Source organism: Bufo bufo, chromosome 6, assembly GCF_905171765.1.
Source record: "Bufo bufo chromosome 6, aBufBuf1.1, whole genome shotgun sequence".
In the NCBI taxonomy this organism is placed as follows: Eukaryota; Metazoa; Chordata; class Amphibia; order Anura; family Bufonidae; genus Bufo; species Bufo bufo.
The window spans coordinates 165,537,376-165,554,644 of record NC_053394.1 but is presented as its reverse complement, the minus strand read 5'-3'; the positions used below and the strand labels follow the sequence as shown (position 1 = coordinate 165,554,644).

The window sequence follows — 17,269 nt, the reverse complement described above, 5'->3', positions numbered from 1 at the left end:
GTTTAATTTAAAGGGTTTCTGTCACCAGAAATACCTAAAGTGGAAAACCACTTTAAGACTTGAAACCGGTTTCAAGTTCTGGCTTCGGTTCTGACTGGTACGGAGACGGATCGCCGTACAGTATTGATGTAACATTCAAAGCTCCCTTCGCTCATCACTAGTGACTATGTATGATGAACAAAGTACACTTAATTTTTTTTGTCATATGTATATTTCTTTTAAATCCTAATGTTCATTTCCCCTTTTATGTGTCTCAAAATAATATATATTTTCTCATTTTCAGTTTCTAATAAAATGCTTGACATATATGACATTGGTGATAATGATCTGGGGTCTCTGCATGGCACTCCTAAGCGTGGGCATGAGAGTGAAGTCATTTTGCTGTTCTTGCAAATTAGAGGTAAGTGACAGAATGTCATATTAATACAGTACTTACTGGTGATGATTCAGTAATAGTTAATGCAAATATCAATCCTTCATAAGCAGCTTTATGATATACATATTACATGTAGAGTTTAGCGAACACCTGGATGTTCGGGTTCGAGAAGTTTGGCCGAACTTCCCGGAAATGTTCGGGTTCGGGATCCGAACCCGACCCGAACTTCGTCCCGAACCCGAACCCCATTGACGTCAATGGGGACCCGAACTTTTCGGCACTGAAAAGGCTGTAAAACAGCCCAGGAAAGGGCTAGAGGGCTGCAAAAGGCAGCAACATGTAGGTAAATCCCCTGCAAACAAATGTGGATAGGGAAATGAATTAAAATAAAAATAAAATAAATAAAAATTAACCAATATCAATTGGACAGAGGTCCCATAGCAGAGAATCTGGCTTCACGTCAGCAGAGAATCAGTTTATTCATGCCATAGCAGAGAATCTGGCTTCACGTCAGCAGAGAATCAGTCTTCATGTCATAGCAGAGAATCAGGCTTCACGTCACCCACCACTGGAACAGGCCACTGTCACATATTTAGGCCCAGGCACCCAGGCAGAGGAGAGAGGTCCCGTAACAGAGAATCTGGCTTCATGTCAGCACAGAATCAGTCTTCATGTCATAGCAGAGAATCAGGCTTCACGTCACCCACCACTGGAACAGGCCACTGTCACATATTTAGGCCCAGGCACCCAGGCAGAGGAGAGAGGTCGCGTAACAGAGAATCTGGCTTCATGTCAGCACAGAATCAGTCTTCATGTCATAGCAGAGAATCAGGCTTCACGTCACCCACCACTGGAACAGGCCACTGTCACATATTTAGGCCCAGGCACCCAGGCAGAGGAGAGAGGTCGCGTAACAGAGAATCTGGCTTCATGTCAGCACAGAATCAGTCTTCATGTCATAGCAGAGAATCGGGCTTCACGTCACCCACCACTGGAACAGGCCACTGTCACATATTTAGGCCCAGGCACCCAGGCAGAGGAGAGAGGTCGCGTAACAGAGAATCTGGCTTCATGTCAGCACAGAATCAGTCTTCATGTCATAGCAGAGAATCAGGCTTCACGTCACCCACCACTGGAACAGGCCACTGTCACATATTTAGGCCTCGGCACCCAGACAGAGGAGAGAGGTCCCGTAACAGAGAATCTGGCTTCATGTCAGCACAGAATCAGTCTTCATGTCATAGCAGAGAATCAGGCTTCACGTCACCCACCACTGGAACAGGCCACTGTCACATATTTAGGCCTCGGCACCCAGACAGAGGAGAGGTTCATTCAACGTTGGGTTGCCCCGCAATATAATGGTAAAATGAAAATAAAAATAGGATTGAATGAGGAAGTGCCCTGGAGTACAATAATATATTGTTAAGGGGAGGTAGTTAATGTCTAATCTGCACAAGGGATGGACAGGTCCTGTGGGATCCATGCCTGGTTCATTTTTATGAACGTTAGCTTGTCCACATTGGCTGTAGACCGGCGGCTGCATTTGTCTGTAATGACGCCCCCTGCCGTGCTGAATACACGTTCAGACAAAACGCTGGCCGCCGGGCAGGCCAGCACCTCCAAGGCATAAAAGGCTAGCTCTGGCCACGTGGACAATTTGGAGACCCAGAAGTTGAATGGGGCCGAACCATCAGTCAGTACGTGGAGGGGTGTGCACAGGTATTGTTCCACCATGTTAGTGAAATGTTGCCTCCTGCTAACACGTTCCGTATCAGGTGGTGGTGCAGTTAGCTGTGGCGTGGTGACACAACTTTTCCACATCTCTGCCATGCTAACCCTGCCCTCAGAGGAGCTGGCCGTGACACAGCTGCGTTGGCGACCTCTTGCTCCTCCTCTGCCTTCGCCTTGGGCTTCCACTGGTTCCCCTGTGACATTTGGGAATGCTCTCAGTAGCGCGTCTACCAACGTGCACTTGTACTCGCGCATCTTCCTATCACGCTCCAGTGTGGGAAGTAAGGTGGGCACATTGTCTTTGTACCGGGGATCCAGCAGGGTGGCAACCCAGTAGTCCGCACACGTTAAAATGTGGGCAACTCTGCTGTCGTTGCGCAGGCACTGCAGCATGTAGTCGCTCATGTGTGCCCGGCTGCCCAGAGGTAAGGACAAGCTGTCCTCTGTGGGAGGCGTATCGTTATCGTCCTGTGTTTCCCCCCAGCCACGCACCAGTGATGGGCCCGAGCTGCTTTGGGTGCCACCCCGCTGTGAACATGCTTCATCCTCATCCTCCTCCACCTCCTCCTCATCCTCGTCCTCCTCGTCCTCCAGTAGTGGGCCCTGTCTGGCCACATTTGTACCTGGCCTCTGGTGTTGCAAAAAACCTCCCTCTGAGTCACTTCGAAGAGACTGGCCTGAAAGTGCTAAAAATGACCCCTCCTCCTCCTGGGCCACCTCCTCTTCGATCATCGCCCTAAGTGTTTTCTCAAGGAGACATAGAAGTGGTATTGTAACGCTGATAACGGCGTCATCGCCACTGGCCATGTTGGTGGAGTACTCGAAACAGCGCAACAGGGCACACAGGTCTCGCATGGAGGCCCAGTCATTGGTGGTGAAGTGGTGCTGTTCCGCAGTGCGACTGACCCGTGCGTGCTGCAGCTGAAACTCCACTATGGCCTGCTGCTGCTCGCACAGTCTGTCCAGCATGTGCAAGGTGGAGTTCCACCTGGTGGGCACGTCGCATATGAGGCGGTGAGCGGGAAGGCCGAAGTTACGCTGTAGCGCAGACAGGCGAGCAGCGGCAGGGTGTGAACGCCGGAAGCGCGAACAGACGGCCCGCACTTTATGCAGCAGCTCTGACATGTCGGGGTAGTTGCAAATGAACTTCTGCATCACCAAATTCAGCACATGCGCCAGGCAAGGGATGTGCGTCAAACCGGCTAGTCCCAGAGCTGCAACGAGATTTCGCCCATTATCGCACACCACCAGGCCGGGCTTGAGGCTCACCGGCAGCAACCACTCGTTGGTCTGTTGTTCTATACCCCACCACAACTCCTGTGCGGTGTGGGGCCTGTCCCCCAAACATATGAGTTTCAGAACGGCCTGCTGACGTTTACCCCGGGCTGTGCTGAAGTTGGTGGTGAAGGTGTGTGGCTGACTGGATGAGCAGGTGGAATAAGAGGAGGAGGAAGCTGAGTAGGAGGAGGAGGAGACAGGAGGCAAAGAATGTTGCCCTGCGATCCTTGGCGGCGGAAGGACGTGCGCCAAACAGCTCTCCGCCTGGGGCCCAGCCGCCACTACATTTACCCAGTGTGCAGTTAGGGAGATATAGCGTCCCTGGCCGTGCTTACTGGTCCACGTATCTGTGGTAAGGTGGACCTTGCCACAGATGGCGTTGCGCAGTGCACACTTGATTTTATCGGATACTTGGTTGTGCAGGGAAGGCATGGCTCTCTTGGAGAAGTAGTGCCGGCTGGGAACAACATACTGTGGGACAGCAAGCGACATGAGCTATTTGAAGCTGTCTGTGTCCACCAGCCTAAATGCCAGCATTTCATAGGCCAGTAGTTTAGAAATGCTGGCATTCAGGGCCAGGGATCGAGGGTGGCTAGGTTGGAATTTACGCTTTCTCTCAAATGTTTGTGAGATGGAGAGCTGAACGCTGCCGTGTGACATGGTTGAGATGCTTGGTGACGCAGGTGGTGGTGTTGGTGGTACATCCCATGTTTGCTGGGCGGCAAGTGCCAACGTCCCTCCAGAGGCGGAGGAAGAGGCCGAGGCGGCGGCAGCAGCAGAAGAGGCCGAGGCGGCAGCAGCAGAAGAGGTAGCAGGGCGAGTCTGAGTGACTTCCTTGTTTTTAAGGTGTTTACTCCACTGCAGTTCATGCTTTGCATGCAGGTGACTGGTCATGCAGGTTGTGCTAAGGTTCAGAACGTTAATGCCTCGCATCAGGCTCTGATGGCACAGCGTGCAAACCACTCGGGTCTTGTCGTCAGCACATTGTTTGAAGAAGTGCCATGCCAGGGAACTCCTTGAAGCTGCCTTTGGGGTGCTCGGTCCCAGATGGCGGCGGTCAGTAGCAGGCGGAGTCTCTTGGCGGCGGGTGTTCTGATTTTGCCCACTGCTCCCTTTTTGTCTTTTGCTACGCTGTTGGCTCGGTCTCACCACTGCCTCTTCCTCCGAACTGTGAAAGTCAGTGGCACGACCTTCATTCCATGTGGGGTCTAGGACCTCATCGTCCCCTGCATCGTCTTCCACCCAGTCTTGATCCCTGACCTCCTGTTCAGTCTGCACACTGCAGAAAGACGCAGCAGTTGGCACCTGTGTTTCGTCATCATCAGAGACGTGCTGAGGTGGTATTCCCATGTCCTCATCATCAGGAAACATAAGTGGTTGTGCGTTAGTGCATTCTATCTCTTCCACCCCTGGGGAAGGGCTAGGTGGATGCCCTTGGGAAACCCTGGCAGCAGAGTCCTCAAACAGCATAAGAGACTGCTGCATAACTTGAGGCTCAGACAGTTTCCCTGATATGCATGGGGGTGATGTGACAGACTGATGGGCTTGGTTTTCATGCGCCATCTGTGCGCTTTCTGCAGAAGACTAGGTGGGAGATAATGTGAATGTGCTGGATGAAGACTCTGCTGCCACCCAATTGACTAATGCCTGTACCTGCTCAGGCCTTACCATCCTTAGAACGGCATTGGGCCCCACCAAATATCCCTGTAAATTCTGGCGGCTACTGGGACCTGAGGTAGTTGGTACACTAGGACGTGTGGCTGTGGCAGAACGGCCACGTCCTCTCCCAGCACCAGAGGGTCCACTAACACCACCACGACCATGTCCACGTCCGCGTCCCTTACTGGATATTTTCCTCATTGTTACCGTTCACTACAATAAGAAAAATATTATTCGGGCCAATGTATTGAATAAAAACTCAGGCCTTTTTTTTTTACAGACACCTAACACTGTCTGGCTATCTATTTAGGTACCGTATTACACTAATACAGGCACACCAGTAATGACAGATTTAGCTGAATATAAATGTGAGGCCTATTTTTTAGGCGCTGTGTGACAGGTATAGGTTTAATCACAGAATTAGACTTGTATCTGCACTGTAGCGTGTGTGTTAAGTTTTTCAGAATGACCCTATCAGCACCTTGAATCTAATATACCCTTTTAGGGATAGATTTAAAGTAGGTCTGATACAGCAGAAACCACTAATATTGAGAATTGCAAATTTGGGACTTGTTTTTCAACCCAGAACAAAAACTGTGCTTTTACGGTCACAAAAAATAACTTGACCAGCTAAAACAGTACTGATTTGGAGGAATATAAATGTCAGGCCTATTTTTTAGGCGCTGTGTGACAGGCTCAACTTGCCCCTGATGTAGTATATGGCCAAAAAAAAAACACACTATTGATGGTTAAATGCACTTGGGTGACACAAGCTCAGCCTGCACCTGATGGTAGTATATGGCCAAAAAATAACCACACTATTGATGGTTAAATGCACTTGATGAAAGCTTGACCCTGATGTAAGATATAGCAAAAAATAACCACACTATTGATGGTTAAATGCACTTGGGTGCCACAGGCTCAGCTTGCCCCTGATGTAGTATATGGCCAAAAAATAACCACACTATTGATGGTTAAATGCACTTGGGTGACACAGGCTCAGCCTGCACCTGATGTAGGATATAGCAAAAAATAACCACACTATTGATGGTTAAATACACTTGGTGATAGCTTGTGCTGTCGCACCACAAGCCACAAAATGGCCGCCGATCACCCCAGAAAAAAGTGATATAAAAACGCTCTGGGCAGCCTAAAAACAGTGAGCAATTCAATATCAGCACTTCAATGATCCACAGCTGGAGATCGATTACTGAATTAAGTCTTTTGGAGGAGTTAATCTGCCTAATCTCGCCCTAACGTCGCAGCTGCAACCTCTCCCTATGCTTGTATCAGAAGAGTGACGTGCAGCGCTACGTGACCCAAGCTTATATAGAGGCTGGGTCACATGCTGCACTGGCCAATCACAGCCATGCCAATAGTAGGCAAGGCTGTGATGGCCTCTTGGGGCAAGTAGTATGACGCTTGTTGATTGGCTGCTTTGCAGCCTTTCAAAAAGCGCCAAGAAAGCGACGAACACCGAACCCGAACCCAGACTTTTACGAAAATGTTCGGGTCCGTGTCACGGACACCCCAAAATTCGGTACGAACCCGAACTATACAGTTCGGGTTCGCTCATCCCTAATTACATGTCATCTTCACAGTATGGCAGCACTGTGATCATAGTGATACAGTACTAGGACATAATTAAAAGGGTTTTCCAAGATTTTGAAACTGACCTATACTCTGGATAGCAATAAACAAAATGTAGAAGCAGCACCACTCGGTCATTGTTGATGTATCCAAATAGAGGCAACAGCCTCACCGATGGCCTTGGATCCAACGGCCGGAAGATGTAGAAAAATGCAGACGGTATCAGCAGCATCTCACATCATCGACTTTATTCGGACTTCAAAGCAGTAATACAAATGGCAACGTTTCGGCTGATACACAGCCTTTGTCAAGCCTGTTCACATTGTGTTATATACATCAATTTATAATAAAATACAAGTGCGCCACCCCCATCCAGATTACCCAATTGCAGGCCATGGCACAAATACACCAATGAGAATGTGTGTTCACTTCATCTAATTCACCTATGTGCCTCACCTGAGTCTCCAACAATCCTCCTGAAGGTTAACCCCATCATCGCATAACATCTGTAATTGCTGAATCTCAAATATAAAACAAAATAACACTTGCCATGTCCGGCGTTCCTTACCGCTCAGTGCGCATGTATACCCAGCTGTCTAATCATTCACATCATCATTGATGGCCTACCTACTGCGTCCGTCGGTCCGCCCCTAAGCTTCATGTTGCTCGGTCCTCTACTGTCGACATCATCCGGTCGCGACATGGCAAGTGTTATTTTGTTTTATATTTGAGATTCAGCAATTACAGACGTTATGCGATGATGGGGTTAACCTTCAGGAGGATTGTTGGAGACTCAGGTGAGGCACATAGGTGAATTAGATGAAGTGAACCCACATTCTCAATGGTGTATTTGTGCCATGGCCTGCAATTGGGTAATCTGGATGGGGGTGGCGCACTTGTATTTTATTATAAATTGATGTATATAACACAATGTGAACAGGCTTGACAAAGGCTGTGTATCAGCCGAAACGTTGCCATTTGTATTACTGCTTTGAAGTCCGAATAAAGTCGATGATGTGAGATGCTGCTGATACCGTCTGCATTTTTCTATACTCGGGATAGGTCATCTGTATTTGATTGGTGGGGGACCTTCTCGCAGTTTGGTCTAGGCCATGTGACTTTGTGTTCATTAGTCACACGGCCTTAAGCTCAGATCAGCCCCATTGAAGTGAACGGATGTTTTAATACATCTGGTTACAGTTAACCTGCCGCCACAACGTACAGTATATAGTCATATGGCAGTAGGCAAATTGTCCAACCTTTTTTAACAACTCCTTTACCTTTTTTAATGCAAAATCTCATACATGTACATGATTTGCATTAAAGGGTTGTATGTAGATGACTCACAAGCTGAGTGCACTCCATAACTATATAATACAACAGACACCTGCCAGCAATGAATGGGATCAGAGATTACTCCAATCCCAGTCATTTGACCCCTCAGATGCCACAATCAATAGTGACCACAGCTTCTGAGGTGTTTGAGGGAGGGGGCTCCCTCTGTCTTTTGATCGGAGCCCCTGCAGTTAAATTGTGGAGCTCCGATTGGTTTCTATAGCAGCCTTGATTTTGTGAAGGCTCCCAGGCCTGCCATAGCAGATTGCCTGATTAAGTTGTGCCTGCAGCACAGTTTAAGGGGTTCTACACCTTTTGATTACTGATGATCTATCCTTTGGATAGATCATCAGCATCTGATCAGCTGTTTCAGAACAGTAGTGCCACGGGCTTCTCACTGTTTCCTACAGGCCAGTGATATTACAACTATTTTCACTGGCCTGGTATCACGGTCGGCGTGACTATCACATACGTGACACAGAGGAAGGGAACAAGGAAGGCCCTGCCCAAGTGAGAGGGAAGGTGGTGACCCCTGACTCACCTAGCGGCTGGCACCTGGCTGCCCTGACGTCCCTAGACGGGTTCCTCACCCGTACGCCGATCACGTGCCTAAAGCCCTGGCTTTCCCTAAGCTGAGCCCTAGATAGTGAACAGGGCGGTGGGAACACTAGTCCGCACCACTAGCTCTAAAGGAAAACACCAAGGGAAGGACAGACAATACAAACTCAACATATAATCCCAGGTGGGCGACAACAGGAGACAACAAGAAGTCCAACAGGGATCCGGAGGGTAGCACTCTGGAACGACAACCAGGATTCACAACTCCAGTGGGTCAGTATAGATGTCCAGGCAGGAAGCTCTATAACTGGCAACTAGAGAAGTGTGAGGGGAGAATATAAGGAGGTTGGGAGTGGCAGACAAGAAACAGCTGAGGAGGAGAAGCTATGGATCCCTGATTGAGACAAAAAGGATAGCAAGGCAAACACAGAAAACAATCACTAAGAAACAACGTGATCTTTAGATAAGCATATTTAAAAGAAGAAAAACTACCACAAGAGGACACAGTTTTAAATTAGAGGGGCAAAGGTTTAAAAGTAATATAAGGAAGTATTACTTTACTGAGAGAGTAGTGGATGCATGGAATAGCCTTCCTGCAGAAGTGGTAGCTGCAAATACAGTGAAGGGGTTTAAGCATGCATGGGATAGGCATAAGGCCATCCTTCATATAAGATAGGGCCGGGGGCTATCCATAGTATTCAGTATATTGGGCAGACTAGATGGGCCAAATGGTTCTTATCTGCCGACACATTCTATATAGAGCGCGCAGCCACCCGCTGCGACCTCCTGACCCCGGGTATAACGGAGTCAGACGTGGCTCTTGATACCCTCGTGACAGTACCCCCCCTTTCACGAGGGGCCTCCGGACACTCAGGACCAGGTCTCTCAGGATGAGAGGCATGGAAAGCCTGAATATACCTGTTGGCGTTTACCTCTGACGCTGGAACCCACATTCTTTCCTCGGGACCGTAACCCCTCCAATGCACCAGATACTGAAGAGAGCGGCGGACCCGACGAGAATCAACAATTCTGGCTATTTGAAACTCCAGATTACCATCCACAATAACAGGAGGAGGTGGCAGCGGTGATGGTTCTAGAGGTGGAACATACTTCTTGAGTAACGATTTATGGAAGACGTTATGGATCTTAAAAGTCTGAGGTAGCTCCAGGCGAAAAGCCACAGGGTTAATGACGGCTACTATTTTATAAGGACCAATGAACCTAGGGCCCAGTTTCCAAGAGGGAACCTTCAACTTAATATTTCTAGTAGACAACCACACATAGTCATTCACCCCTAGGTCCGGACCTGGCGACCGTTTCTTATCGGCCATGCATTTATATTTACCACTCATCTTTTTCAAGTTAACTTGCACCTTCTGCCATACCGATGAAAGAGATGAAGAAAACCTTTCCTCTTCGGGACCCCCAGAAGACCCCCCCTCTTTGAAAGTACAAAATTGGGGATGAAAACCGTATGCACCAAGGAATGGTGACTTGCCAGTGGACTCCTGATAATGATTATTTATGGCAAACTCAGCTAACGGTAAATATGATGACCACAACTCTTGGTTTTCAGACACAAAACACCTTAAATATGTTTCTAGGTTTTGGTTGGTACGCTCAGTCTGTCCATTCGACTGAGGATGGAAAGCTGAGGAAAAGGACAAGTGTACCCCCAAACGGGAACAAAAAGCTTTCCAAAACTTAGAAATAAACTGGGTTCCCCGATCCGAAACCACATCGGAAGGGACCCCGTGAAGCTTCACGATTTCACTGATAAACACCTGAGCAAGAGTTTTAGCATTAGGAAGTGCGGGTAGCGCAATAAAGTGTACCATTTTGCTAAACCTGTCTACTACTACCAAAATAACTGTTTTACCCGCAGACAACGGTAAGTCAGTGATGAAATCCATTGACAGATGTGTCCATGGCCTATTGGGGATAAAAAGTGGCAATAAAGACCCTGCTGGACGTGTATGAGAGACTTTCGCGCGTGCACAAGTAGAGCAAGTAGACACGAAATCCATTACCATTACATCCTGACGCAACCTTGGCCACCAAAAACGACGAGATAATAGCTCCAAGGTTGCTTTACTACCCGGGTGTCCAGCAAGTGCCGAATTATGATGTTCTTTTAATAATTCAAGACGCAGGTTTAACGGTACAAACAATTTCTCTGAGGGGCAAGAGGCCGGGGCGTCCCCCTGGGCCTCTAACACCTTTCCCTCTAGAACAGAGTGTACAGCAGAGACAACCACTCCTCTTTGTAAAATAGGTACCGGATCACTAACATTACCCCCTCCAGGGAAACTACGAGAACGCGTCTGCCTTGGTATTTTTTGCCCCAGGACGATAGGTGATTACAAAGTTAAATCTGGTAAAGAATAGCGACCACCTAGCTTGTCTAGGGGTGAGACGCTTAACCGATTCTAGGTACAGAAGGTTTTTGTGATCCGTAATTACCGTGACGGGGTGGATTGCTCCCTCTAAGAAGTGACGCCACTCTTCAAGCGCCAGTTTAATCGCCAACAGTTCCCTATTTCCAACATCATAGTTCTTCTCTGCAGAAGATAATTTTTTGGAAAAAAAAAAGCGCAAGGGCGCCATTTGCCAGGAGACGGACCCTGAGACAATACAGCCCCCACTCCCACCTCTGACGCATCTACCTCAACAATAAAAGGCTGGGAGACATCAGGTTGAATTAGAACAGGTGCCGAGGTAAACTTCTCTTTTAGAGAGGAAAATGCATTTTTAGCGGCGTCAGACCATTTGGAAAAATCAGTCCCCTTCCTAGTCATGTCGGTAAGGGGTTTAACGATCACTGAATAATTTTTAATGAACTTTCTATAGAAATTTGAGAAACCCAAAAACCGTTGTAGGGCTTTAAGGTTCTCAGGAAGATCCCAATCTAAAATTGCCTGGACCTTCCCAGGATCCATACGGAAACCTGAAGCAGATAATAGATATCCCAGGAACTGTATTTCCTGAACGGCGAAGACACATTTTTCAATTTTCGCATATAATTTATTCGTCCGTAGGACCTGCAGTACTTGCCTGACATGCACCTCATGTGTTTTCAGATCAGCCGAATAAATTAAGATATCATCTAGGTATATGACTACAAACCTGCCGATGAGATGACTAAAAATATCATTAACGAAATGTTGGAAGACAGCGGGGGCATTGGTCAGACCGAAAGGCATAACTAGATTTTCATAATGCCCCTCAGGGGTGTTAAAAGCTGTCTTCCACTCATCCCCTTCCCTGATACGAATCAGATTGTAGGCCCCCCTAAGATCAAGTTTGGAGAACCACCTAGCACCCGCAATCTGATTAAAAAGGTCAGGAATGAGAGGAAGAGGGTATGGGTCTCGAATGGTTATCTGGTTTAGCTCAGGGAAATCTAGGCAAGGACGCAGGCCCCCATCTTTCTTTTTAACAAAGAAAAACCCTGCAGCCACGGGTGAAGAAGAGGGTCTGATGTGTCCCTTAGCCAGACTCTCGGAGATATAATCTTTCATGGCTTGTCTCTCGGGACCCGAAAGATTATACAACCTGGACTTGGGTAATTTTGCACCGGGAATCAGGTTAACCGGGCAATCATAAGGACGATGAGGTGGTAGCTTCTGACAACCCTTTTCAGAAAAAACGTCCTCAAAGTCCGAAATAAATGTAGGTAGGGAAGCTATGGAGGCGATTAAGCAATTGTTATTTAAGCAATTCTCTCTGCAATGCTCACTCCACTCCAATATCTCCCTGGCCTGCCAATCCACCACTGGATTGTGCGCTACCAACCAGGGAAGACCCAATACCACAGGAGAGGGAAGGCCCTCCAGAACGTAACATGAAAGACACTCATTATGGTGGTCCCCTACCCGAAGGTGTAAATTATGAACAATGTGGGTGAGGTTTCTCTGAGACAGAGGAGCCGAATCTATAGCGAATACGGGAATAGGTCTCTGCAGCGTACAGAGAGACAAACCCATAGTGCGGGCAAAATGGGCATCTATCAAATTTACCCCTGCTCCACTGTCTAGAAAAAAAGAAATGGACTCCGTCTTAACACCAAAAACAATAACCGCTGGTAACACAAATTGAGATGTTCGTATGGAGGAAACGTATACCCCCCGGCTGACATCCTCCGCACAGCCTGGGGTTAGTAGTTTTCCGACGGTCTTTTGTTTTTGAGAAAGGAGGGACAGACATTAATGAAATGACCCTTCCCCCCACAGAAAAAACAAGCCCCCCCCCCTACGGCGAACCTCAGAAGGACGGACCTGACGAGAAGTTCCGCCTAGCTGCATAGGCTCATCTAAGTCAGTACAGACTAATTGTTGCTTGGGAGAGGTAACCAATTGCTCAGGAATTTTCGATCTCTCCCTAAGACGCCTATCTATTCTGATAGAGAGGGACATAACAGCATCAAGGGAAAGGGGGGTCTCATACAGCGCCAGTGCATCCTTAACCCTTTCAGATAACCCAGAGCAGAACTGACTCCTGAGAGCCGGGTCGTTCCACTGAGTATCCGTAGCCCACCTACGGAACTCTGAGCAATATTCCTCTGCTGACCGATCTCCCTGTAGGAGTCTCCGTAACTTCGACTCAGCCAGGGCGACTCGGTCAGGGTCATCATATATGAGACCCAAAGCCCCAAAAAATCCCTCCACTGACCGGAGAGCCTGGGAACCAGGGGGTAACGAGAACGCCCAGGATTGTGGGTCCCCCTGAAGCAGGGAAATGACAATCCCTACCCGCTGTTCTTCATTACCTGAGGAGTAAGGGCGCAACTTAAAGTATAATTTGCAGGCCTCACGGAACGTCGCAAATTTGTCCCTTCCCCCAGAAAATCTGTCAGGAAGAACAACCTTGGGTTCTGTAACAACCTGGTTACCCATAGCAACCGCAGGGGGTGCGGTCTGCTGCATTTGCTGCTGTTGTTGGAGGACAGACGACTTCAATCCTGCCACCTCCAAAGACAGGCCTTGAAGCTGTTTTGCCAAGGCAGCAATAGGATCCATTTTGGATTCTAAGTAGAGAAAAAAAAACAACAAAAAGATTTTTTATTTTTTTTTCTCAAAAAGTAAAGGCCAGTTATAATATCACGGTCGGCGTGACTATCACATACGTGACCCAGAGGGAGGGAACAAGGAAGGCCCTGCCCAAGTGAGAGGGAAGGTGGTGACCCCTGACTCACCTAGCGGCTGGCACCTGGCTGCCCTGACGTCCCTAGACGGGTTCCTCACCCGTACGCCGATCACGTGCCTAAAGCCCTGGCTTTCCCTAAGCTGAGCCCTAGATAGTGAACAGGGCGGTGGGAACACTAGTCCGCACCACTAGCTCTAAAGGAAAACACCAAGGGAAGGACAGACAATACAAACTCAACATATAATCCCAGGTGGGCGACAACAGGAGACAACAAGAAGTCCAACAGGGATCCGGAGGGTAGCACTCTGGAACGACAACCAGGATTCACAACTCCAGTGGGTCAGTATAGATGTCCAGGCAGGAAGCTCTATAACTGGCAACTAGAGAAGTGTGAGGGGAGAATATAAGGAGGTTGGGAGTGGCAGACAAGAAACAGCTGAGGAGGAGAAGCTACGGATCCCTGATTGAGACAAAAAGGATAGCAAGGCAAACACCACCCGCTGCGAACTCCTGACCCCGGGTATAACTGAGTCAGACGTGGCTCTTGATACCCTCGTGACACCTGGACGTGGCTTAGCCCCATTGAAGTGAACTGGGCTGAGCCACACCCAGACCAGTGATAATAGACCTATCCTAGGTCATCAATATTACAAAGGCAGACTTAAGGCCCCTTTGCACTGGCTGATCATCAGTCAGATAATCACTAACAAGCGTTCGTAGGAATGTTCGGTAATTATGATCTGCTGGTGTAAAGTGCTGCCCTTTACCCGATTTAATGAGCGAAACCCTCTTTCATCGGGTAATATGATCACTTGTGCAGTCACCTAAATCTTTGTTTGCAGGCAGCAGATCGTGTCATCTAAACAGCACTCTGCTGCCGGGAAACAATGATTCTGTATGTGGATGAGTGATGGCATTAGCGATTGTTCCTCCCATACTGTGGAGGAGATCTCTGCATGTAAATGCAAAGGTCTCCTTCATGAACAAGCAGGCGTTTGCCAGGAAGGGACCAACAATCATCTGCTCTATCTAGCAGTGTAAAGAGGCCTTTACACAGAGAGTGGGGGTCTTTTAGAAAGACCAGCTTTTTACTCAGATCTTTTACGCCCCTTTTGTGTTGGCTTTGCTGGCGGAAGATGTGCCCAATTTATGATGAGGCGCATGCCTTCAGCAGTCTGTGCGCCTGGTAGAAAAACTAGACCAGGCCCTGGCTGGAGTAGTATTTTTCCAACATTTACACCTGTTTCCAGGCGGAAATGTTGGTAAATTTGTCAGGGCCAATGTTCTGGCCCCCAGCAGGCCTCCTACTATACCCTTGACAAAATATTGTCACACTGGTGTACAAATAGTAACAAAAAGGATCATGCAAATTTTTTACGCCAAAAATAAGTTAGTTTGTAAATGACTCCCATTGTTCTTGCATTAGGGGCCTCAGTTTTGTCATGATTACAGGCCTAGGTATAAAAACGTCATTAGCTGGATCTCTGTACTGTTCTTTGATGCTTTAGATATACTGTTAATAATGTTCCATACATGTGTTATCTTTTACAGAAAACTGATGAGAACGATGATGCTCTGATAAAACCAAATCCTTCTGATGATATCATCATTGCCTAAAGAGTGGTAAAATCCACTGATCTAAGGGATAGTTGTAAAATCATATAATGTAAGGGGAAAGCTGTTGGATTATTATTTTTAATGGCTGGGATATATGCATGTTGGTGCCAACCTTAGCATTGTGTTTAGTATTACACCATATAATCGCATAAGATGATTACAGAATGTACACTGCAGAATACACCGACCCTGCTATACCACTGAATCTTTCCTCCCCATGATGGAATCCAGTGTGGTTCATTTCCACTAGTCTGGTCTTTCTGATTACGTAGCATTTCTGTTTTGTTATAATCAAATATATAATTGTTACTTGCCACTTGTTTGGCTACATACTGATGTGTAATCACACTACATAATAAAGCAAATCTCCATTTCACATGCCTTTTAATTTTTGCCATTGATTTAAAGAACCAATTTTTATGATTGGGACTAGAGATGAGCAAATCAGTCCATAACAAACCAGGTTCATTATGAACTTTCCAAAATGTCATCCGCCAGACGAACCTGAAGATTTTCAGGTTCGCTTCGGAAAAATCCAGTAAAACAGTATGCAGCACCATTTTACTAAACATGTTGGTGGGAAAAAGCATGAGGGAGAAGGAAGGATGCTCACGTGACCCTGAATGGAAGTGAGGGGGGGGGGGGGGGCATGATTGGCTCACAGGTTGACAGCCTGGATGAGCCAATCAGTTCTTCAGCAGGCAAGGAGGTGTCCTAGCAGAACAAGCTGATTGTCATTCTGTGTTGAGCTGTGAATGAGTGTGGATGGGTCTATGCTATATCTCACAGAAACTAATCTTGGGGACAGTGGACAGTCACAATCAAGCTTCTATTCTAGTGTCAGAGACAGTGAAGGGAAAGGCTAGAAATAAGAATAATTGTGTAGAATAGGGAAAGCTGAGAAGTGAGGAGCTGAGGCTGAGTGTGCCTGGCAGCTGTCACGATCAGTGTGGGGGAAAAACTCCACACTAAACACAGGAGGGAAGGGAAACAGTAAGTGGGCCTGGAAACTAGGGAAGGAACAGGTCACCTCCTAAACAACCCTAATCTGGGCCCTAACTACCTATCCATATGAAGGAAGTAAATACTTCTCTGCAACAATCTTAGCTCTGCTATGCTAGCTGGAGTAAATAGGAACTTTCCTCTTCTGCTGGAACTTAGTCTGTCTCTTTCTTTAATCCTAAGAACTTCTTGTCCTGGCTTTGGAGTACCTCAAGCTCACTTATGCTTGGGTGTGCACAACCTCCAGTGATAAGGCTGGCATAGGACTAACAGCACCTGTCCAGACAGGACCAGGCCTGCTGCCTTCCCCTAGCTGGGGTTAAGTCAGACAAACCCCTCACACAACCTCTCCCCACGAGGGGGTAGGGTAGACTGACTTACTCACTAATTAAAATCCTACCTCTCTAGAGAGGGCTGGGATGGAACTAGGTGGTTCCTCTCCAGGGAAACTAACCTTGCCAATGTTGCCACCATCTGCTGGTAGACCAGGCAATTAAATGAACATAACAGTTTTATGAACAAAAAATATGCACATTCTGAGAAGATGACATGAAGCACATTAGGTGATATAAATTAGCACATAGGAGAAAGTAGCAAGGTGCCAAAAGGAGTGGTAATAGCACTTTACATTCCCCTTTACTTAAGACGCAAGCCGCCCTTGGCTTGTGCTCGGGGTATTCAAAAGATAAATACCAACATACAGTCAGGTCCATAAATATTGGGACATTGACACAATTCTAACATTTTTGGCTCTATACACCACCACAATGGATTTGAAAGGAAACACACAAGATGTGCTTTAACTGCAGACTATCAGCTTTAATTTCAGGGTATTTTCATCCAAATCAGGTGAACGGTGTAGGAATTACAACAGTTTGCATATGTGCCTCCCACTTGTTAAGGAACCAAAAGTAATGGGACAGAATAATAATCATAAATCAAACTTTCACTTTTTAATACTTGGTTGCAAATCCTTTG

General features: G+C 47.3%; 1 protein-coding gene across 1 annotated transcript in view; it reads left to right on the top strand.

The window, feature by feature from the left end:
- The window catches only part of LOC121004132, a 45,296-nt gene extending 29,935 nt beyond the window's left edge, over positions 1 to 15,361 (top strand). Inside the window, exons 6-7 of the mRNA XM_040436270.1 lie at positions 284 to 400; positions 15,224 to 15,361. Coding sequence (XP_040292204.1) covers positions 284 to 400; positions 15,224 to 15,289 — 183 coding nt within the window. The 3' untranslated portion in view covers positions 15,290 to 15,361. The remainder of the gene's footprint in view (positions 1 to 283; positions 401 to 15,223) is intronic.
- Positions 15,362 to 17,269: the final 1,908 nt, after the last annotated feature.